Raw genomic sequence first — 24,773 nt, 5'->3', positions numbered from 1 at the left:
GCATTTGTTGCCTCCTCTCCATCTCTGTCATCGCTGAATAGAAACTAGAAATAAAGCAGCAGGAAGACTTTAAAAATGCTTAATTCTGTCTGATCATTTCATTTGAGCCTTGTTGGTACATGCTGTTTACTGAAAGCTGCTGCTTTTGAGCATTCATTTGCAGATATGCAGATCTATGTGCATGCATTGTTTTTCTGTTAAAGACCCAGAGACAAATCACCGGCTCTTATTAGCCTTTATGAATTGTAACTCTAGCAGGATGTGAGAACAGCAGCTCAGCAGTCGTTATTTATGGTAAAAAATTCCCCTCTATTCCTTTTTCTCTTCACAAATAAACATTTGCCTCCATTTCCTTTATACATATCATCTTCAATGTTTAAACCAGTATTTAAAGTATTTTATTTTCGGGCTTTGCGATTAATAAAATGTTAGTAGTGACTTCAATATAGGTTCCCAATGTTGACAGCAATCATTTTACCACATATTCGGCCTTATGTTCTGAATGACACTCACACTTTAGGCGTAAGGTGAGGGATTCATTTCCTTTTTCTGTGGGTAAAGATATATTTAAGGTCTTAAAGAAATATCTGTGACATGGTTTGGTCAAAACCCCATGAGACGCGGTACAACAGCTTGTTTTTCAGCCATGTCTTTATTACAGCTTTGTTCAGAGCAGCTGGTTTTAGGGGGCAGAATCAGACACTTGACTCCACTTCCTCTTCGTTTTCATCTGGCGTGCCTCTTGTGAATCCGTGTCGCAGCTTCACACCTTGCACTTCTGAGATACAGTCAATGTGGCGTGTTGTGAAGTTGGGTGGACGTAACCATTCTGCTCTGATCTGGGTTTGTGATCTCACAGCTTTATGAAAATTTGCTCACTTACAGACATTTCTTCCCACTTAGACAACCCCAAACAGAGTCACTTTTGGAGAGCATTGGATTGAGTAATATCTTCAGAAAAACAAATGTAAACTTTAAAGAGAATACATATATAAATAATTCCCAATATGTTCAATTTAACATCATGGTGACCAGAAACTTTACTTATTTTTTTCCTCTATGACCACCATGCGATTCATATTAGTGTTTCAAAGTAAAATATTACATCTCATAAACTACATTGCATTCTATTTTATAATTAGGGTGAAATGTCATCCTGTTTCTTCCCAGCAGCCCCATCAGCAGGCTGGATAGTTCAGTCTCTTTAACTGACTTTTCTTCAGGAGAGATCATTTCAAAACCATCTTGTGTACTGATCCTCTACTTCATTTCTCCTGCCTTCAGTGATAAACAAATTGGATATTCATGCACAATCTCCGTGATTTCTGGTGCTGTTCATCATAATGTCGACAGGCCAACAGATGTTCCCTGAGTAGTGCTTAACAAAGTCATTTGGTTTTGGCAGAAAAGGTTTTGGAGCTTATTTATTTATTTATTTTTCTTGTGGAAGAAAAAAAATCCATAAAGATAAAATCTGGTATTGTTCATTAGCAGGATGATCAATTCCTACAGTAATGCAAGGCGTATTATATCTAGAAGCATAAAATAACTAACTTTACATCTATATCCATCTGATCCATAAATTTGACCTGTAAAGCCAGATTTTTGCTTTACGAACCGTTGCTGTCCTGGATCTCTGCAACGTGCAGATATTCTGCCGGCTCACCTCCAAAATGACTCTATCATAGCTTCATTAACCCTTCAGCTTCATCTTCCTCTCCTTGCTTTCCTCTTCTCGTTAATCATCAGGCCAGCCCTCGGGCCGCTACTCTGCGGCTAGCCTCACTTTTAGAGAGCACTCGTGTGTGTGCGTGGGCCTCGTGTTTGTTATTTGCATACGAGTGCATGCACGGGTGATTTTCATGCCTGTATGTTCCAACGAGCGGTTCCCACGGTGAGTTTGTTCCTTGCGTGAGCCTGTGCCATTTAAGTTAGGTTTTTGTCAGTCTAGAAATCAGATGGAAACCAGTGTCATAACTGTCAGAGCTCCCTTTAGATAACCTCCATCACTCCGTCACCTCACTCAAAGTGCTGCCAAATTCAATTTTGTCCGTGTTTGATCTTGAAATGTTGTATCAAATAAGCTCTTTTGAGATGAATTGTCACACCTAAAAATAAAACTTGTGCATACAGCTTCAGAGAGCAGCCAGATTAAGTTTGCCTTGGAAAAATGTTGCATTTGATTCACAACTTTTAATTGGTTCCTCTCTTGCAGTTACCTTTCATTAGTCTGCTTGCCAAGCGGAGTCATTACAGTGTGTAGCTAAAGATAGCTTCAGCTGTGTCTTTGTCCGTGTCAAGGGGCTTGTCTTCGTGTCTGTGTTGTTAATTTACTCACTGTGCTGCTTATATAGACATTATTATGCCCTTGCTTAACAAGTAAAATATCACACCTGATCTGCATTAAATGAAGGCAACATGCCTTGTTGAGTAATGTAAACTTGGCCAGGCTGCCGCTGGAACGGGGCCTTTTTATGTGCCTTCAGTTGTTAGCCGCTTTTCTTTTTTAATGTATTGTTGGAAAAAGCTTTGACCCTTAAAGTCATGAGCAAGTGGTGGAAAAGCAAGCAGTGTGTGTCACCCGTCAGCGTGGAAGCTCTGCTTATTTCTGTTTGTTTGGGGCTACATTTGTACTCTCCAATCTCCTCCCTTCTCTCTTTTTTTTTTCCATTTTCTCAGGGGACTTCTTTTAATAGTAAGGAGGTGACAGTTTACCTCTCGCCGAGCACTGGGGGTGACAGTTTGGTGTCTGCCCAACTCGGCATGAAACGCTCCAGATGACTCGCTCACAGCGCCTGCGAAAGCTGTCTGTGTTTTCAGTCCATTAGAGGTCATAATGGAGGAGATAAAAGTAATAAAAGGAACGAAATCACAAGTTTACTGGACAAAGTTTTAAGGAGAATTATAAAAACCGATGGAAGAGAAGTTATTACTGGAAAAATATAAGTGCAGTCAGGGTGTAGTAAATTTAACGAAAGGAACTTGGAAGTTCAGAGTAGCACGGGAACCGACCTCAGCTTGCTCTACCTCCCCTCCCTGCTCATACCACTCTCCCCTCTAATGTTCTCGATTGTTTGCTTTCATTTCAGAGAAATGTCTGTTTGGTGAAGTGATAATTGCATCCCTCTATGATTTCAAGCTGAGACACTGAGTTGTATTGAATCACATCCCACTTATACCAAGGGAGTGTGTTCTTTGGGAGAAATTGAGACAGAAACAATACGACAAACTCCATCTGACCCCGTTCTTTGACATACAAGTCCACATTTCCCTGCCTCGCACACACACTCGCGCACACACACACACACACACACACACACGCTTATTATTCCAGCATCCTCCTCGATTTGCAAACTAAATGTCAGACAATATGAGTCGAGTTAGTTCCAGTGAGCACAGATCTCTGCTTTCTACTTGTGAGGGGGATGCTTGTTTCAGACGCAGAGCCCGCTGCTTTCCAACTAACTCCACCAGGGAAGCAGGTCCGGCCGTTAGTGAGCGAGTACCTCTTTAGAATTAATCCTCGGGGAGGAGGACTGCGCCAGTGCATGAGGATTACTGCTTTCAGGGCTTCTGATGAAATTTAAATAGCAAAGTGTCCTGGAAAACACTTGCTTGGTAATATCCTGCTAAACATGCGATTATTTGCTGGAACACTGAACACAGATCTGTGCCTCATTCGATTTCACAGTCTTTATTGATGTGATAATCAAGTGGTCAGCTAATGGTAATCAAGCTTGATGGAGATGCATGATGGCCGTAGGCAAAAGCCTCTTTGTTCCTGCACTTTGTGCTCCGTTTCAACAAGTCGGCCACTTCTAAGGCACTATATTAGATTTCCATGTAAGCACCCCTCACCTGTTGGCCTAGATGCTAATTTTGCAGGTCTGGTAGCTGCAGGCCATGTGAACATCAACATACTGAAGTTTAAAGAAGGTAAATGGCGATTTTTTTTGCTTTGTTTTGGGGGTTTTTGTACTCTCTTTTATGTATTTTCAGTTTAACGTTCGGTCTGGCTGTGGGATTCAAAGTGGCGGACAACGGCACTGCTTTGTTGCCCTCTTTATGCGGCGGTCTCTGTGCTCGTCGGTGAGGGCACTCTGCCATAGTCAAATTCCTCTTTGTCTGTGTGTTATTGACTGTGAAAGCTTCAGCCTTGTACATGGATTAAATGGAAATTGCAGTGTGTGTGTGTGTGTGTGTGTGTGTGTGTGCAGAGGATTGCTGACTAAAGCTGTAATACATAAAGAGCTTTGGAAGACGGATGGTTTAAAGAGCAGGCAATTGTCATAATGATGACTTCAACCAAAACTGTCCTGTCATAAAAAAGCTTCGCACATGCGTGGAAGTCCGCCGGGGCCTTGGGCGCCGCAGCCAGCTGCACCTGACGGCTGCAGCGCCAATAGACTTCATAACAGATAAAATGTATGGTAGAATAGAATAATTTGGCAACCGTGATGTTATAAAGCTATATTGGGAGATCAATGGATTATGATTACAGCGTAATCCTTTGTCCTCTCCCTTCACATTAAATCAGTGTTTCCTCTCCTGGTATAGATGCCAAACATCCCAAAGCAAAATCTGACGGTACAGTAAGTCAACGCAGACACAATCTGTCACTCTATTTACAGCACGGAGAAAAAAAAGGGAAAAAAACATCTCTTTGCTTTCTCATACCTGAGAGAGAAACTTCAGTGTTGACCCACATCTCCTTCAGAATAATTTGGCTGCTATTTTTGTAGCGCGCTTTAAAAAAACAAATGCATTGCCACAGTCGTCATGATGGCTGGATCTCTGCACAGTGTGTGACATTTTAACTAATGTTTTCCTGCTCAAGGCTGCACTGCCCAGTGTGGGCCAAACATCTCCCTCGTCTCTCCCACAGTAATAAGACAGAGTCGGCGCACTCTCCCACAGCTAACCGGCGCTATTTGCATGAGAATCGGCAGGCGGTGTACGAGGACGCTTGAGAAAAGCTCAGACTGAGACTCGCCGAGGTTTGAAAACAACCGACCTCCTGTATTGGTATGCAAGAAATCTGGAGATCCTTTTGAGGTATGAAGCAAAAGGTTGTCGTCAGGATTTATCCTCAATGTTCTGATGGCTGAATATCTTTTTAAAAGCATCATTTGTCATGAATCCAAAAGGACAGCTGCAGCCAATTGCCCGTATGGCTCTGCTCTTTCCTGCTCTCGCCACATCATCCATCCATCCATCCATCCATTATCTATACCCGTCCTTTCCCATTCTGGGTCACAGTGGGTCTGCTGGAACCTATTACAGCTGTTTTTAAATGAAAGACGAGGATACAACCTTACCCATCACAGAACCCAACACATTGCGATCCCTCCAAAATATCTCTCAAAAAAACTTTCTCCAAAGTCTCTCATTGTCTTATTTTATCTCCGTTTTTTCTCATCAGTGGCTTTATCTCTCTCCACTATATCTTTTTTGAGATCACTGCATATGGGCAAAAGTAAATGATGAAAAATGTGAAAAAAATAAAAGACACGATGAATTCGAAGTGCGGAATTAATATTCACAGTCAATGTAACACAATTATGTTCTCTTCCACGGTTTCTGCAAAAATAATTGCCTGCAATGATCAACTGAGGTTGAGTTGTTGTTTTTTTTTCTTTGACCTTTTCAAAATTCAAGCGCTTTCAAATATTTTTGTGGTACACAGAAATGGTGCGCAAGTTGTTTTTCAGGTTGTTATCTTTACAATGTCTTTCGCTTTTGTGGAACGGGATTGGCTTTGGACTCCAGCTGTGGGGCATTTCCACAACTTACACGTAATTGGATGTGTTCTTCATATGGTGGGGAAAAAAATGGTGCTGTTCCTTTTTCGTTTTGTGCAGACAAACCCTTCACTTTTGGTCGAATAATCATCTGAAACCTCTCAATTGTCGTAGTTTATGACACATTGGGCGTCTCGTTCTCAGTTGTGAATACTCTTATCTGAATACTGCGTGTGACGCCGTGTGACGCAGCGCACCCGCAGCTGAAGCCTCCACTAATGAAATAAGGCCCGCTGATGCTATGATATTACATTTTGGGACTAGTTTGGCTCATGAATGTTTGATGAGAATGTCCAATCATGCGTAGACAAGAGAAAGAGATGAGGAATGGGAGAGGAGAAATTTAGATGTGAGAGAAGGGCAGGAGGCGACCCAGACTTGGGGAGAAAGTGAGGAGGGAGAGTGTGTGTCTGCCGGGGTGAAGTGTGTGTGAGGGGTGATCAGTTGCTGCAGAGGTAGCTCTGCATTACACATGAGGATTTGGAATGGCCCAGATAAAGTAATCTATGATTAACGGGGGCGCGGCTGGCCTGCCACCCAGCGACCAGCTGTAGTCAGGGGTGAATTACAAAATTATGGGATGTCCAGACGTTATAGATGAGGTGAGGAATATATTTCGGTACAACGGGGGGGTGGAGATTTTTGCATGAAGTCAAAGGTAATAGGCGGTGACAGGAAAAGAGAGTGACATATGGCGGAGCGTGTAAATAAGATCATCTTTTTGTTGCCGTTGTCGGCGTTTGCCAGAGACGTGTTGAGACGGGGGTCCGAGGAGGATTTTTGGCGGGGAGGCCCGGGGTCGTGGTCGGAGGAGTGATAGCTGCAATGATTGCTGTAACAACTGTCCGACGGGATAACAAATCAAATTATAAAGATGGACACCCCAGCACAGACCCCGCCGCCGTCTGAAATTGATTGCTTGCACCAGGAGCTGATATTGCGGGGTCTGGTCTGTCATAGTCCATCAGGCGTCATTATCACCGAGGGAACTCTAAACCTCACGCTGAGCTCAATGAGGACGACTCCTTTTATGACAGCACCAAGAAATGGGCAGAAAACAACAACACTGGCAGAAATTCAGTTTTCAATTGTATTCTTTGTCACGATGGTGTTGAATTAGCTTCTGTGTTCTGAGCGCTCTTAAAAAGATTCAGCGGAAAGTACTCGCTGAATCAAATATTGCAGAACTATCTTGATTGAAGTACTCTCATGTCTTGTATTGCTTGTAAGTACACCACCAATCATCTTTAACTCGGAGTTCCTAGGATATGAATCATTGTAAAGTTCTAACCCCTCACTACATTTGTCTCTTCAAATAACTGAGGAATACTAAACGCCTTTTCACCTCTTAAGTATTACGATTGCGTTTCAATATTCACTAGTTCTCCCGTTCCAGCAGACAGCTATTTTTATTCCGCCGCGTGATTAGTCATTAAGCTGAGGCGAGCTGTCATTGGAAATCATTTTCATGTCTTTAGACAGTTCCTCAGTTCATCCAAATGATGAGTGATTTTGCCTGTGGGGGGAAAGAGGCCCCATATTTTATTGAGAGGCGAGACAGTTCCTCAATAATGCCAGAAGTTTCATAATGTTCCCTGAAGTGAATGGACTTGGTGTTTGAGGCCACTTATAGAAAATGACTGTGGCTCTAAAGATGGCTCATTACTTCGTTGCATGAGGTGTCCGCATTCCTCAATTCGCTGCTGGTCCTCTCTGTCACAGTTTTATGCACTCCAGACGGAATCCCATGTTGAATTTTGAAGGTATTTAGTGTCACATTAAGCGTTGCTGCCTCATAAAGCAGCGTTATTTTATAGTCAGGTGTGTTCAAAGCTTCCCTCTGAGAAGTCTAAAAGGGCCCATCGAGCACTTGGATTCCAGCTGTCAGTGATCTTATTCTCCTTCTTGTCCACGCAGACAGTAGTCTGATGTCGTAGTCAAACGGGTGTTGTTGAAATCACCGCACCTTGACAGGTACCTCCTGCTTTCATGCCTCACAGACCTCCTTAGACTTTAAGGGATTGCCCTTGAAATGTTCCTCCAGCTTGTTGCCCTTGATGCCGCCTATTTCCGGATGGCCTTGTTACACCTGCTCGCTGATTTGGATGGTACAAAGATGCAAAACAGAAGTGAAGAGTAGCAATATTATATCGTGAACAATGTATTCGACCTGTTAATGTTTTTCTGTTTGCACTGAAGTCGTTCGAATACAAAATGTGTTGCATCTGTTGACGCTGTGAAATAAAATACAGCATAATGAATGGCTGCTTGGCATGGTAACAAGCTCTCAAGCGATTGTGTCGCACATATTTCTAGTGGAAGTTCAATTTAGCTCAAGCTGAGCCACTTTATAGATAATTCTTTGTTGATTTCCCAGGATACTGAGAGCCATCCTAATCAAGGATCTTGAGGACTTCTCATCAACAATTTGCATGATATGACTACATTTATTATTCCATACGGAAGAAGAGTAAAACCATTTATTTATATTTCTTATAGAAGGAAAGATTCCACAATTTCTGTTCTTTATGGAAGCAAGCTTACATGGATTATGAATAAAGCTTTTTTGTTATTAAACTTCATGATATTCAAATATCAAATCAAATATTTAACCAGCACAGAACAAGCTTTAATGTTGACCTGTGATATGTCCAAAGTCCTACATTTATTTGACATGTTTTGGACTGAAATGACATTAGATTTTACAACCATAGTGTATCATTATGACTACTCCGGCCGCTGGCAGGTATTAAACCAGGAAGTTGTTCCACAATCTTGTAAAAATGTCTTCCTTATTACTGAATCTTGGTAACATTTGATCATGAGATACTATCTCAAAAAACCCAAGCATTTTTTTAAGCTCTGGTAGGGAGACATTTTTTCATCATCTGAAGATCCCTCTGGCAGCAGTGACAACCCTGACATTTATTGTTACAAATTCATATTTTGATAGATTAGATCATACTTCAATTCCTTAATAGACACAGCATTGGTGATGTAGGTTAATCCTATCCCCAACCATGTCATCATACTGTATGTTTACAAGTGTATCTTTAATTATAACCTATGTGTTTGGGCTTTTTTATTGTACTTTCTTGACTACGACCAAGATTACCACACATAATTATCATAGTATACTTGTTAATAGTGACTGGCTGAGACAGCACAAAGATGCTTGTTTTTATCAGCTGAATTATTTTCTTGGTTTTTCTCAGTAAGTCATCTTAAGTTAGGTTTTTATTAAAATACTAAGCTTTAAAGCCACTCTATGTAACAGTTCCACTGCTGACCACATGGGGGAAGCATGTCATTCATCTGTCAGCCCTTGGTGTAAGACACAATGGAGTACAAAGTGGTATGGCAATAAGTACCGGACACAAAGAAGACCATCTTAGTATGTATTAAAGCCAAAGATTAGCATTTTGTAATGACATGATTTTAAGAACTCTCTGTGTTTGGCATGATATCATGGGTAAGGTTTACAAGTAGATCACCATGAACACAAAAAGAAACGTTATGTGTTTTCACATGCATGTGTGAAGTCACTGGACTATTGTTGTATAATAGTGTTGTTATATTTCCCAAACTTGTCTATTTATTACAATCAATGTGATTTTACACGTCAAACTTTGTATTTAAATGAACGTGATCATTTTCATAATACTGTCACACGACAGTAGTTTTAGCTCAAATGAGCAAAGTTCAATTGAGCTTAAGTCATAAAACATTTGTCCACAGTCTGGTCTGTCCTATCCTACTTACTTGCAGAAAAGTTCACATATTTTCATAATATACACATTTTTCGACTATATTTCGAATATATTTAAAAACTCCATTAAGCAATAAACTTGCTGGTAAATTGATGCCCTGCATCTAATCTTCATGTAAACCATGTATTTGTCACGGGTGTGGTTGATAGGACCCACAAAAATAGTAATTTATTTTAAATCAAACAAAACAAAAGTGCTGCTTAGCAGGATACAAAACAAACAAAAACACTAACCTGACAAAATCTTTAATTTTCCTACTTGGGATAAATAAAGTATATCTATCTAAATCCAAAAAGCAGACCTGAAACATGGAGGATCAAACAGTACGGCCACGCAGGGAGCAAGGGAAAGACGAGACAAGATATACACAGTAGGGTTGACGAGACACAGGTGCAGACAATCAGGGCAGATGGGAACAAGGGAAGTCAAGACGTAACTGAAACAAAGACACGGGTTTCAAAATAAAACAGAAACTAAAGAACAAAACTGTCACAGTATTAGCCCTAATCAAGGCTATTAATAGGTAAAAACTTTCATCTCGTTGGCCCTTATGTAGCACAAATTACATTTCTGAACCACACTATGATAGCAGCAGTGCTTGAACACATTACCGGTGTTTTTTTTCCAGCTCTGTGACTGGACTGCCTCGGTATTGTCAGAAGCTCTTTTGTCAACACAGCATATCTATATGCCCCATGTGATCAGAAGTGGTGTACTGTTGCTACATAAGGTGGCTTTAATGACTCTACCATATCTGAATTTATCGATCGCATGGGTTCATGTCACAACATAGGATTTAAATGATTAGACAATATGTAATGACTCATCTAAACCTTCATGTTAGGCTTTGAACTTTAATTGCAACTAAATTGATTTTTGCAATTTACTGATTTGCCCAAATTTACATTCTGGGTTTTTAATGATAGCTAATAACCACATTTTCCCCTTTGACTTGCAGTGCAGCAATGATGGTCCCCAAGTCACTGATTTAAACAACGAGGGTTTCATGTGTAACAACCCAGAGAAAGTAATCCCATTACTCAATGTTGTGGGGTTTGACTGTTTTGTTATGCTGTATGGGTGCTCTCCTTTGATTTCAGCTCAGTGTAATCTATTGTTGTTCTCCTGCTCTCTTTTTCCTCTCTGTTGCATGTGTAGGCAGGTTGTGTTTGCCGTCTGTAGGCTGCGTAGCTCCTCTGCACGCGGCGTCTGCCACCCTGAGCTCTTCTGTGTTTCTCTCCATTTTAAATATGCTGAATTGCAACTCTGGAACAGATCAGTTCATCAGGGGATCACGCTGTGGTTCAGGGGATTTTTCATCCGTGACTGGGGATGACTCCAGAGCTGTGGTTCTTCAGGGCTTGTCACAATTATAACATAATTGTATAATCATGATTATTTGAGATAATTGCCTGTAGAATAATCCTCATTGACATGTATGAAAGCAATTTATGGAAATCTGCAGATATATTTTCACAGATGTTTTTCCAAAGTTTGATTGAACTGAAACCCTTTTATGCAACCCAGTCACCAGAATCTGTTACCCTGTTGTATTTCCAAGAAACTATCATCTTTTATGGTGTTACAGACCTTATGTACAGTAGCTGTTTCAGTTCAGTGTTTTATTTGATTTGATTGGAGGGGCTGCATGTACAATACTGGCTCAAGCAAAAAAGGAAATACGATGGGGTAGTGATGATGGTCCATTTCACCTGAGAGGATGAGCTTTTCTCTGCTGAGACCAATTATTTGTTTAGAAACATTAAAAAGCAAACACAATAATTTTTTTTTATTTTAGCATTATAGCGCTATAAATGTTAGGGCTCTCATGTGTGATATTAAATTATCAGTGGCCTTGGAGTGGCATAAAATGATGATAGAAAAGATGTTCAAATCATCAGTTGTAATTGTCTGTTTAACACCAAGTGGTCAAACAAAATTTACAATCCAGACAGATTTCTGGTGGGAGAATATGTGTCTGGTATACACACCGGAGCTGAAAGATTTCAAGGAAATATCGAATGCAATGAGCTGACGGAGAAGTGGCAGAGAAGGACAACTCTCTTTTGTCAACAGTTCTGATTTATATTGAATCTATATTGTCGCTATTTTGATGGACGGCGTGTCTTTAGCCACGAGTTGGGAAGGGGGGGGGGTGTCTCTCTGTGCCTCCATTAGACTTTTTTCATATGCTGCTACCTTTACAAACAACTCAGTAATCGTGAGCTGTTACATCGACTTGGCAGATGCATCATCCGTAGTTTTCCATTACTTTTTGCATTTTTTCTGGCGTTGGGCTCCTTTAAAGTAGAACAAAGGAGCTTTTGTCATTTTTAGCTTAGTAGGTCCAAAGTTCATTACTTATTGAGATTTACACTAGTGGTACTATAGATATACTTAAAGGGGACCTATTATGGCATCTAATACCTATTTTAAACAGGCCTTGAATGTCTTAAAAACAAGCTTTTGATTGTTTTTGCTAAATAAATTAGAAATTCAGCCTCTGAGCCATGTCTTTATCTTCCCATTCTCTAACCTCATTATCTATGTGGGATTCTGAGTGGGCGGGGCTATGATAATGAGGCTCTGTGCTGATTGGCTGTCTGACGCGATGACGCGAATGACGCGATACACCGCTACGAAAAAAATGGTGCAAGCTCCGGCCGGCGGAGTTAGTTGTGAGCGTGGTTTCACGCATCGGAGGCCAACCTATGTAAATCGCCCGTCGTTACGTAACGACAGGAGCAGAATCTGAACGGCTCGTAGATCCACATCACACTGGATGGATCATCCGGGCGGCTGTACAGACACTGCAGAATTTGGTTGCTTTCCTCCTTCTCTGAGTTGCCAGGCTGAGGGGAGAACACTTTATATATGTTAAAGCAAGAGAAAACATGTTTTTCATAATAGGTCCCCTTTAAGTGTACTTGAGCGAAATTATGCTACAATACATTTCCCCCAACTGTATTTAAAATCTGTGTTAAGGACCAACCATCAGTATTTTTTATTAGATTCTTAATTCCCATGGAAAGTTACCAACGTTGGAAATTATTGGAATTGTACCACTCAGGAGCCTCTCTCAGTATATTTAATATGCCAAATGAGAACCTTGTTGTGTCTTGAGATCTACTCATCTACAGATTATACGATGGGATTTGCTCCCTATGCCCAAAGATGGGTTTCCATTAGCGAAGGTCTGTGGTGGCTCTACTTTAGAGACCAGGAATAGCTCTTAATGAGAGGAATGCTACAGGGCCTAAAATAAGTCCCAGCCTTGTGTTAGGTGTTTTAGCATGCCTCTGAAAAACTGTTGATACAATTCTCATCAATTAGTGGCGTGCCTTTCCGGAGTGACATACAGTTCTGATTTGATTAGTTGCAAATTTGGAAACCCGGACGTTTAATGCTTGGTTTGAATAAAAATAGATTAAAGTATTAAAAAAATTAAATAAATAAATAAACAGACAAAAAAAACAAACTCAAAACATGGCGATGGTTTTTAGACGTGATAAAATCACCAAGGTTGAGCCAAATGGAGCTGGCAGTGATTAAATCAGAATCTGTGTTGTCACAGTTTAACTCCAGGTATAGCACATCTGGCAGATAGGACTCTTAATCAGATAAAATTCAAAGCAAGACGTGTTTTTCTGGTACAAGTAAATTGGTTTCTAGTGCCAAACAGCACATTTATTCCTGTTCTGGCATTAATAGTCAAACTAACCCAGTAGGGACTCTCATTCACGTCCGTGTAATTACAATCATTGTAAGAGGGTTTCTGAATAAGACCCACCAGCAGCCCAGAATAGGATTTCATTGACAAAGAATTGACAACTGTGGAACAGAAAATTAAGCCCTCTCCATTCATACCCCCTAGTTCTTATTATGTAGAAGCTATCTCACTGAGCTTGCTTTTGTGCTCAGATACTTAATGTGAGCACTCCTCGATGGAATTACTTTATATGCTGCAAGCGGGCGGGATGGCTTTGACTCAAGTAGAAGTGAGGCTACTTTTAATTTCACTTGTGTGAAGGTGCAAATGTAGAAATGATGGTGCTCAAAAGAGATTCACAAATGTGTTTGTTTGGGTTGAGTTTTATAGGCACTAAAATGGAAATAAATACAACAAGACGTATAGCAGGACTTTTATCACCCATTTGTGTCTTTGGTTCCTGTTATATGGTTGATGATGTAAAAGAGCCACAATGCATTAGAAAAGGTGCAGTTCATTATTTGCCGTTGTTGCTGTTAATAATGCGCCTGTGTCGTACTTAAGTAGAATGGAGACCCATCAAAGCAGACTGATAAGGAGCGAGGGATCCGCTTTAGTCATTTACTGCAAAGTGCCAGGTTTAACTCACTTGGTCTTTTATGAAGTACACCAGCTGAGTAAACAAATTAATCATACAGCTGTGGTTTCCCAAAACAACCGTGCGGCCCAGAGCAATCATACATCAGACAGAGTGATGGCGACTGTCTCCATCAGGAAATGGAAGAGTCTCGGTATTAAAGATAGGCAACCACAGAGGACTCGTTGGTTACAGACCATCACAGTCATCCTGCCTCTCACCTGCGACGCTCGGCATCTATTGGCTTTTTACGACCCAACAATGGCTCTGTGTGATTTCATAATAAATACATTTAATTTAAAATATAATCCTGAAATAACACCTTTTAATTCTGTGATAACAATGACATTAAAAAGCACAATTATGGCTGTAATACCAGAGGGGGGGCAGTTGCAAAGTAGCTGCATTGAATGACATCCTGACATACGAGAGACACATCCCCAACAAAAGATCTCACACATAAATTAATCAATATACACTGGCAGCCTACATGTCACATGATAAACCCATCGACTAACGAATCGAAAGGAGAGTCTTAACTTAAAAAAGGAATTGAATCTATACTCTGCAAATGAGATTGGGTTTATTCTCTCTCGAATCGAGCATCAGTGTTTGAATGATGTTGATTGTGCTTTTGGCTTTAGGGTAGTCCAAGTTTAACTCATGCATTAATCCAAACCAGAGGCATAGTGCGTCAGGTGGGTTCTAGACATCGTCCTTTACAATACCTCCTCCAGCAATGATTGTAGGAAACACTGGGGGACCGTTACGACAGCGATATTTATCAAGATTTGCATGGTTATTTTTTTGTCCAGTTTACAAATGTACCCTTACAAACATGAAATATAAGACATTTCTGACTTACGTCACTTTTTTATTTACTCACATGCCGTTAAGGATAAATCTATGTATTGAAAACATTTAACACACTTCATCATTATAGACTGTATAAGAAGAACTGGACAGACTCCCTGTGACGTCCAACCTTAGTTCAGTTACCACAAGTTGACTATTTTAGCTGAGCTGAGCTCATGCTAAGCTACGATACTGACTGCCATTGGCTTTCATCCATTCTGCTCAAATCTGTCAATCCATCATCGTGTCTGATGTCGCTACTGAAATGACATTTCAAACAAGTAACGTCGGAGTCAAAACGACAAGTAAACAGGCTACTTCACCCCGCAATTAATTAATACTTTGCAAAACCTGGTAAAAGGCCCCATATGTTGATAATAGAACAAGATTAACTCATTTGTTTAAGTGTGAACAGCTGTATTTGGATCAAATTGTGGTCCAGGAATTCTTATTGCACAGTAACCTGCTGCACCACAGAGGCAGCTGTGTGTGCATGTGCATGTGTTTCTGTGTGAATGCATCATAAGAGAGCCAAAGGGTCTTTTATTTTGGAGCCCGTCAATATGGGATCACGTTCCCTAACTCAAGCTATATTGTTAAATTTGTATAGTAGAGTGCAGTTATTTGTTTATATTGGAACGGTTTGAACCCTTAAACTCTAATTTCAGGCTTTGGGACAATATTTGTGTACGCTTGTAGTCTGAAGTGAAAATTTAATGCTGGCAGTTCAGGCGGTGTTTACTCTGTTAGTAATAAATAAACACTGCACTGTAGCACTGAGAGGGAAAAACAAAACATTATTTAGGACAGAATTAAAGTAAAATGTGGAGAATTCAGCATTTGGGTTGATGACAAAATAATGATCAAAGCAGATCATCATTTTTCTTTCCTTTCCAGTAGAAGTTTTCTGATAAATGCCCTTTTGCATACAGTGTAAGGCAGTTTCTTCATCTTCATCGTTGGATTCAGTCAGAGGCTTGTTGACTTACATATCGCCGGATTACGCTGCACGTGAATCGTAGTTCCAGTCCACACCAGTCATAATGGTCTTGGTCTTGCACTTACTTAGCACCTTTTTACCCTTATCCAAGTTCTACAAACCACTTTACAATAGCCTACTTATTTACCCACTCACATAAACACACTTGCACTACTCCTATTATCAGAGGTGGACAGAGTACTCGACCCCAGTACTTGAGTAAGAGTACAAATACTACTGGTCAAAATTTACTCTGTTACAAGTAAAAGTAGCTCAGTCAAAATATTACTCGAGTAAGAGTAGAAAAGTACTTGCTTTTAAAGGTACTTAAGTATCCAAAAGTAAATGCTTTTAAATTTACTTTAAGTAAAAGTAAGAGTAAGAGTAAGAGTAAATTTCTTATTTTCCACATCAGTAAATTACTACCGGTATATTTTTTCTAAATTAATTTAAGGATCTTTTAACTCTTGTTTCTGAGAATTAACTCTTTGAAACCAGCTGCACTGATGTGCTGCTTTTAGAACCACAATGTTATATAAAACCTGTGGAAACACCAAAAACAAATCAAATGAATGGGATCATAAGAGGACAGCAGATGATGCAGAGTTTATTAACAATCATGAACTGAAACCAAATGAACCTGCACCATCCAACTAAGTCTGGATCCCCCTCAAAGACCACTGCTTTACAAAAAACTACATCTCTGCTTTCAATAACTCAATGTTGAAGTCACTTAACTTTACAGGAAGGACATGTACCAGTACAATATAGTAATATAGAGCATAACAAACTGTCTCCCAATGTCTGTCTTGTCTCCCCATGTCTGTCTTGTCCTACTTTGTCGGTATCGTTTTGAGGAGGCTTGACGTATTTCCACTTTACGTACATCCCAGTGGAGAGCGTGCACTGTGATAGGTCTCCTCCTTTGACAAAAACAGCTTGTGTCCAATAGGATTTTAGGGAAGAAGAAAAAAGAGCAGACCTGAAAGTAACAAGTACTTTTCAGCCTTCCTAGAAATTTACTCGAGTAAAAGTAAAAATATTTGTCTTGGAAATGTATTCAAGTAAGAGTAATAAGTACCAAAGAAATCTAATACTCAAGTAAAGTACAAATCCTCTGGATATGTACTTAAGTACAGTACTCAAGTAAATTTACTCCGTTACTGTCCACCACTGCCTATTATATATTTACCCTGCAGTACTTTGAATTTTGTCGTCCCACAATCAGCAGACTGGAGGGGCAACATTTGCTTCAGTGTCCTGAACACTTGAACATGTAACTAAGTTAGGGGATTGCTCTGCTGACCTTCCAGCTTAAAGATGCTCGCATCTGTCCTCGGATCCTCAGCTGCCCCAGAACATTACTGAAACACCTTCAAAACATGTAGTTTTTGAATCTGCCTCATGCTGTGAATAAAGTTGGAGTCCCTTTGGTTATTTCATATGAAAGATTGTTAGCTGTGGTTTTTTTATGTGCATTTATTCTCCTCTTGAAGAAGTGTGTGGAAAAGGGTGTGGAGTGTGATTCAGCAAACATTTTAATCTGGATCTGATGACAGCTGGGGGGATGTTGTCTTCTGGTGCCAGTCAATTTCAATTAAATCTGAATCGAAACCACTCCCCTGATGAAGGACACTTGCAGAGAGTCTAAAATTAGAGACACTTTTGGTCCTGTTAGACTGCTTCTTTTTAGTTTTTCTTCCCTTTTGATTAATGCACCACAATCTTATTAACCCATAAGAACCCAGAACCATTTCTACTTGAAGAAAAAATATGAGGTGTATATGACAGGGACGGAGTGGACTATATGTGTCTGGAACTTTCCAGGATATTTAAAGGCAGTGCAACACCTGTGTCACCATGTGACACTTGTTATGAGTTAATATTGAATTCCATAGCAGGTTTACATTTGTTGATATGTTCAACAATGGTCCATACACGTTTACTGCACAAGCAATCTCCAAATATACGTTCCTTCAAATCATCATATAAGATAATGGTCTTCAAACAGTATAGAAACGATGAGGGGTACTAATTATCATAGGCTGTAGACTTGGTATTATTATAGTTATATTAGTATAGTATAGTTATTATTTCTTATCCAATATATGTATATATGCATGTGTCTGACCTACCAAAACTCTAACTGGACTCTCAGCAGTCTGATCAGCACTTATCCAGCTGTACCTTCCTATGTCATTTATTGTTTGTGTTATTCTCTCAGATGTAAGTCGCTTTGGATAAAAGCTCTGCTAAATGGTGGTAGTAGTAGTAGTAGTAGTAGTAGTAGTAGTAGTAGTAGTAGTAGTAGTGTGTATGTATGTGTGTCTACTCATATAGTATATACTGTATATGCTGAGTATTGTTCTTACTGATGGAATTTCATAAAAACTATATACATATTAATTTTGCTGTTGTTGTAGCATAACTATTATCACTGCATAGGTCAAATCAACATGATGTATAGTATATTGTAGTATTGCCTATTGACTGCTGCTTATACATGGGACTCTAGTATAGATAATGACTATGGGAATGATTACTATGTATGCCAATAATTACATTATATGTACTAGTATTATTATGGAATTATTATTATGACAATTTTATTACAACTACAGTTACTGTTATACATTGGTACTATTGTTCTTATTATCATCACTGCATTACTCCATAGATCATATATTCAGTAAGCACAATATAACATATATAAAAATATGGCAAAGTGTGTGGGTTTAAATAAGCATAGGCTTCTTCCCACTCCCTTTGAGCAAGGACATTGTCTTTTTTGTATTTTCCTTGGTTGTATTCCCTGTTTTAGTTTTCATTTTCCTTATTTTCAAATAAACTTCCAAAATTAAATCAAATCAAGTGAAATCAAAAGTAATCAAACATAACAAAGACTTTGGCCCTACACGCCTTCTGGGGATGACTGTAAAAGCAGTTCAACTCTTGCTGGAGAAGACGTCATGGAAACAAAAAACAAAACAGTTTATTAAAAGCAGAAGCTGATCTCTTTCATCCTTGGTGTGCTGATGAAAACTTCCAGTTTTAAAATGCGGCGTCCATACACATTGCAACATGATACTGTTTCCGTAAGCTGGGCCGGTGACATGTGTCTTATATGGCTGGATATTTGTCCTTCTCAGGATTTGTCCTTCTCCTTTAGTCTTTGGTAGAAACAAGATTATTAAAGCAATTTGTACTTTATGACAAAGTTAGTTAAAGTCCCATAATAATGTCTTGCACCACAGAGTTCACATGTCCTCTGTGTGTTTTCATAGTAGCTTCATAACAGGTCATGATGATCAGGTTGCTCTCATCAACTGCAGAATGTCAATTTAATGTGAAAATGCACAGTTAGTATAAGGATTAGATGATCATCACAATCATTTTTTGTTTTTTGGTCAGGATGTCCATTGTGGATAACAGTGTTTCTTTAACCTTTTTATTTTGTTGAATGTGCAGCTGCACATGCGCAAAGCAGATCAGAATGAAATTGGTAATAGAAAGTGAGGGTGACCGGCCAGTTACAGGTCAGGCTGAAAATCTGTAAATTTTGTTAATCAATCCATCTCCAGTTTTGAATTATAGTGTAGAGACGTGGCTTCGGAGAACTAATCCTGTTATGACCGTCTGAGTCTGTCACTTGAGATGCAGTTAGGTGGACAGACTTTTTATTATCTGCCTGTGATATTTTTCTTTTTCATTGGCATGTCAAGTGATTTAAGTTATTTTGTACATTCGGGAATCATATCAAATCTACAAGTAATTTATCGTAGCATAAGATTTAAAGGTTTGTGATTTTATTCAAGCTGGTATACTAGATCATTTGCCAAGAGAATAATAAAAACAAAACCTGTGGCATTCTCCCTGGAACGCTTTTGTTTCTCTAAGGTTCCTGTGGAAAGGTCCAGCCGACTCCGAGGGGTCGTCTGAAAGGTCAGAACGGCAGCGCGAGGCAGCTGGTCTTTCTCTGTTGGCGTCGTGCCAAACTACCCGCTGCGAAAGCATTATGCAAATATGTTGCCTGATGATACAGATAAGCAGTTATACAAACGACGGAAGACTGGACTCCCAGCCAGGCGTTTCAGGCGGCTTCAGGAGTAGTTCAGTCTGTGGGACAGAAAAACTCATTATTTTAAAGTCTATTACGTTGACAAAAAAGATATATAACACGCTGAAGGAAGGGAACCCCCCCCCCCCCCCCCCCCACACACACACGTTACTGCAGTGAGTGCTAAATGATTTCTAAACCCAAATAATCCATAGGCCTAGATAAAATCCGAGAAAGTCATCTGTCATACACACAAACATCTAACTTGATAAATAATACGATCTGAAAGAGATGTAGTGTGAAATGTATTTTTTCAGAGGTTTTTGATTAATGTGCCATAATGGTATAATTTCCTTTCCAGCATCTTCTGTTGTTTTTTTCCCCTTTTTAATGTAATGGCATTTCCTAGAATTCAGTTAGTTTGGGGATTTGATCAATGTTGGACTCAGTTGGACCTGCTCAGGTTTTTCCAGTAATAAACTACATGAAGCCATTAGGCTAATCTATACTTTGATCTGGGCTTTTCCCGGTGGGGGCTGTGAGACCCCTCGGAACATGAGACCCGTGCTCATACCTGTGAATGAACATGAATCATGGGAGCATAGACGAAGGTGCAAATTATATTACATGCACAAAGGGCGAAGCAAGAGCGATAAAGAGCATAGCTTCGCTTCCAGTTTCATTGTTATTCCTGCTACTCCTTTATAGGTTCAGGTGTGTGTGGCTGCACGTGTGTGTGTGTTGGTGTGTGCTGGCGGGATTGTCTTGGCCGTGCCCCCGTGTCTGGATCTGCTGGCTTGCGACCATATGGTCGGCTGGTTGGATGTTTGCTTCGGGCAGCAGCTTCACAGGTGTTCAGGTGAGGGAGCTGGTGGGTGTCTGTGAATATAAATACAGTATATCTATGGAAACGTGACTGTTGATGAATATGTGGCGATGCTGGGGTGCCGGGATGGGGTTATTGCCTTTCTTCATCATCCTATAAAGCACATGTTTCATGAAAAGCGTTGTTCGGATGTAGTTTTATTGATTGATTTTTATTAAAAGCATAATTCTGGATAATAGCGATCATTTTGCCATTACGGCTTTTCCAATAAAATGATCAGTTTTAAAAGCATTTGCATTACATTATCAGCTTGGTTTTGGCACGCTGCACGGCAAAGCTGTTGCGTTTGAGTGACTGCAAGCTGCAGTACTGAACGAGACGGGTGTGTGAGAGCGAAAACAAGTTATTGATGTGTGCACGACCAGCCAAGGAGTACACAACAAAAGTGCACTTAGATGCAACGAGGCTTGTGTGGCAGGGGCAAAAAATTCAAACGTACAAAAAAAACCTGTCCTTTTTAGGAATAAATGAGACGTGGAAGGATATTTAAATTTGCCAGCTTGTCATCACTCAATTTAAAGTGTAGCTGAAACTCCAGCGTACTGTCCTCCTTTTAACATCTAAGATAAAATGCAGTTCATGGCCACCGGTGAGAGCGCTTATTGAACATATTGAAAACCACTTATCTACCTAACCATATCTGGCAATCCAAGTGTTCGGGTCCAGCCTCAATCTAGAGTAAAAACTCTAACAGTATTTATAGAGTTATAGATAAACACTTGGCAACACCTCTAAAAATAAGGGAACCAGTTCTGGGAGTATTTATTCTATGCACTGAACTGATACCGTGTCATTTTAGATAAACAATCCCAATTTTTCTTTGCTGCCTTAAAAACCAGAACTAGCATTATGCAATGCTGCCTTTTCACGGTTTGAGTCACCATTCAGAGAAACAGAAGCAGGTGACTTGGTGGAGAAAGTTACTGTTCTAGCACTAGCAACCAGGAGAACAGCTCATTATGGAGCGCTGCTGTTGTGTTTCCTGAGGTGGCATGAACTGTTGCTAAAAACACAAGTAACTTCATTAAACTCTGGGGTTCGCTTTCCAGAAATGAGATAAATTCCCCAAAGAGAGGCAGAAACTTTGCACAATAACAAAGAAAACTTTAGAGTTAATTTGCTTCTTAATTGGACATCTGGAGCTACGGTACAAGTTCCCAGTTTTCAGCTAACTGGCTTTAAAACACACATTTGGACCCCCAATGTGTTCAGATGGGAAAATATTCATATTTATCGCTGCGGACTGCAATTCCTGGATGTCTTATATTATGGTAATTTTACGGTATGGTACTTTTTAATTTGTTAATTTAAATTACATTAAAAACAACACATATTCTCACCTCAAAACACAAATATTGGTAGTTCAAAACTTGATTGTGTCGTAAATACTTTTTCCTCTGAAATAATTCTTATAGACTGCCATTTAATTAGCATAATGTTGGGACTAAAACATACATCAGAGCATCAAATTACTTGCAACACACTGTCGTGGAGCCTTTGGCGCTGGTGCTCTTTGTTTTGTTCTTTACTACAAGTGGCTTCTTTTCACGATTACCAGGATATTATCAAACTCATTCAAAATATGAAAACACTAAGATATGATCCAGTTCTTTAATTAATAAAAGGATAAGCTTATATCTGTCCTCTTCATGGAGTTGCACAAATATATGAATGGGTTTCAGCTTCACTCGCCACAGAGGCCCTCCGTTCTGAGTAGACAAAGTGTCTGAAGCTACAGTTATTTGTATTTGAAAAAATCACTTTAAGGGCCCTCAAGTTGTGAACCTGGAACTCCACTAGCGGGACTTGCGGCTAGATTTTTCAGGGCCCGGCCATTTATGCGTGTCTCCATTACCAGGAATGGCCCTATAAAAATGGCCTCTAGGAACCTTTTAGGGGAGAAAAATGTCCCTGTGGTAGGAGAGGTGATCAGGCTGGCCAACGGGAACCTCCCGGCAGGGAATCTCTGCTGATCGGGATTTCTAAAACATAAATCATGATCATGTAACCACAACTCATTTGGGCCGTTTGGACCACAGACATTTTGCTATGAGTTCATTTGAAGTTGGAGATTACAAGAAAAAACGATAAAATGTACAGGCGGGTAATTTCAGGTCTTGTTGGTACTATATATTTCACTGAGGTATCTTCTTTTTCTTTTTGTTCAACAATTTTGTATGGATGAGTTTTAAATAATATTCAGGATTTAATTTTGTGATCTATCTCTCTATGTAGGGTTTTTTCCCCACCTGTGTTAATTTGATGTCAGGCTGATTTCAGCTACTATTAAACGGTTTCAGAAGTCCATCTATGTCGACAGTCCTGACCCGTTTTCCTGTTACTGAAGTCAGAATAACTTTGATCTAGAGGATCTGTTCTTCTTTAATGGGGTCATCATCACTCTCTGTTGACAGATCTTCAGGAGGTGTTGGCTGGTGTTCAAGAAGGCCTCCAGTAAAGGACCCAGACGGTTAGAAAAGTACCCGGATGAGAAGGCAGCTTACTTCAGGAGCTTCCACAAGGTAAATGAATGCAGTATTACCTTTACTCCTTTTTATTCACTCTTTAATTCATTATCTTGCTATTCTTGAAAGGTTGAAAGACTTAGATCAGGAGGCAGACAACCTTCTCTAATCAGACAATGAAATGTTTGAACTTTCCAAGGTTTTCCATGTGTGAATAGTTAAAAACTTGATTCTAGTCTAACAAAAAAACAGGACAAAAAGGATGAGGCAGTATGCAAGAAGTGTAAGAGTATTGGGTCCGTCCCAGTGAGTGCCATAATGGACAGACTTATAGTGACTGTAAATCTAAGACCAGTGTGATGGTGGTTGTTGAGCCACTCACATTGTATGACTGGAACAGCTGATTTGGACCAAGGATGAAAGATATTTCTATCCTGACAGTCGTCTGTCATCTATGATGGCTAAAAAGTTTGACCTAAGTTGAAGCTTAACATGTTATAGGCTCGTATTACAACATGCAATGCCTTAAAGCTGTTTCCCGTTAGCTCTAACTGATAAAGGTGTCAAGTTAATCAGGCGAGAAGACAGCCGTTGATGCTTAGGAAGCAATCTCTACGTCTTCTGTTCTCTAGAAAAGCTGTTACGACTTATTTAATTTCCAAAGTTGTCTTTTTTCTCGACACTGCAACCAAAAGCACCAGCATGCAAGACTGAGCCCAGAAAAGTATCTGTCAAAGTTGAAAAATAATTGAAGAAGTAGCTGCCAGGTGTGGAAATATGACATCATCATTGACCAAGAATACTTTGCACATATAAAGTAATGGTGGGCTCTGTATTAAATATATCTCCATTTTGGACTGTGTTTTTTTTTTTTAATTCTCAACTTTTGAGGATTTTTGAAATGTTAACAAAACTCCCCAATATTTTTTAACAAAGTGTCTGTGACATGCTTTAGTCAAAATAACAGAGATACACTGTAAAAACAGCTTCTTCTGCCATTGTTTTACTCCTGTCTTTGTAGCGGCTGGTTGAAGGGGCGGACTCATCCGCATGACTTCACCTCTTTATTCCACAAGGAGTATCTCTTTTGAAGCGGTATAAAAGCTTTGTGCCACCCACTATGGAGGTACAGCAAGCAGCATAATCTGAAGTTGGATGGATATTCTTTGTTGTAACAATGCTTCTTGGCAATAACTCTTACACCTTTGGAAAGCCTGTTTATCTCCCTTTTAAATGGTGCCACATTTGTAAGGAACATGCATTTGTGGGATGAGCAGCAGAGCTGAGTAGGTGCGTCGCACCCATGAAGAATCTTCTCTGCCCATGCCAAACAACTATGATCTTGTTTGGTGGATTGGATGAAAGAAACAACACACATTGGCAGTTTAACAGTTTATCCATCTAACCAACAGGAGCCTCAGTAGTGTGTGGAGGAACCATACACAGCCGCAGCAGCCTGGTACCTCCTCCTCACTGCTGTGCTGATGGCATCCTATTCTTTGTTGCAAATCAACCAATGTGGTTGTGTCGGTCCCTCTGGCTCCAACAGCACACTAAAGCTGATCCCACAAGTGTCTCTGAGGGGGAGCGTTGTCATCTTGGAGGATAGAGTTC

At 39.9% G+C, this 24,773-nt stretch overlaps 1 protein-coding gene across 2 annotated transcripts in view; it reads left to right on the top strand.

Annotated features, from left to right (window-relative positions):
* dok6 (docking protein 6) overlaps positions 1–24,773 on the top strand; it is a 66,437-nt gene that overhangs the window by 11,833 nt on the left and 29,831 nt on the right. For both annotated transcript variants that reach the window (XR_009770816.1, XM_061713730.1), the window contains exon 2: positions 23,109–23,216. Coding sequence is in view for 1 of the 2 variants with exons in the window: in XM_061713730.1 (XP_061569714.1) it covers positions 23,109–23,216 (108 nt within the window). In the remaining variant the exon portion in view is untranslated. The remainder of the gene's footprint in view (positions 1–23,108; positions 23,217–24,773) is intronic.

The sequence above is a fragment of the Cololabis saira genome, chromosome 22, assembly GCF_033807715.1.
Source record: "Cololabis saira isolate AMF1-May2022 chromosome 22, fColSai1.1, whole genome shotgun sequence".
Taxonomy (NCBI): domain Eukaryota; kingdom Metazoa; phylum Chordata; class Actinopteri; order Beloniformes; family Belonidae; genus Cololabis; species Cololabis saira.
The sequence above is the reverse complement of the archived record's forward strand: the minus strand, read 5'-3'. Positions and strand labels throughout refer to the sequence as shown.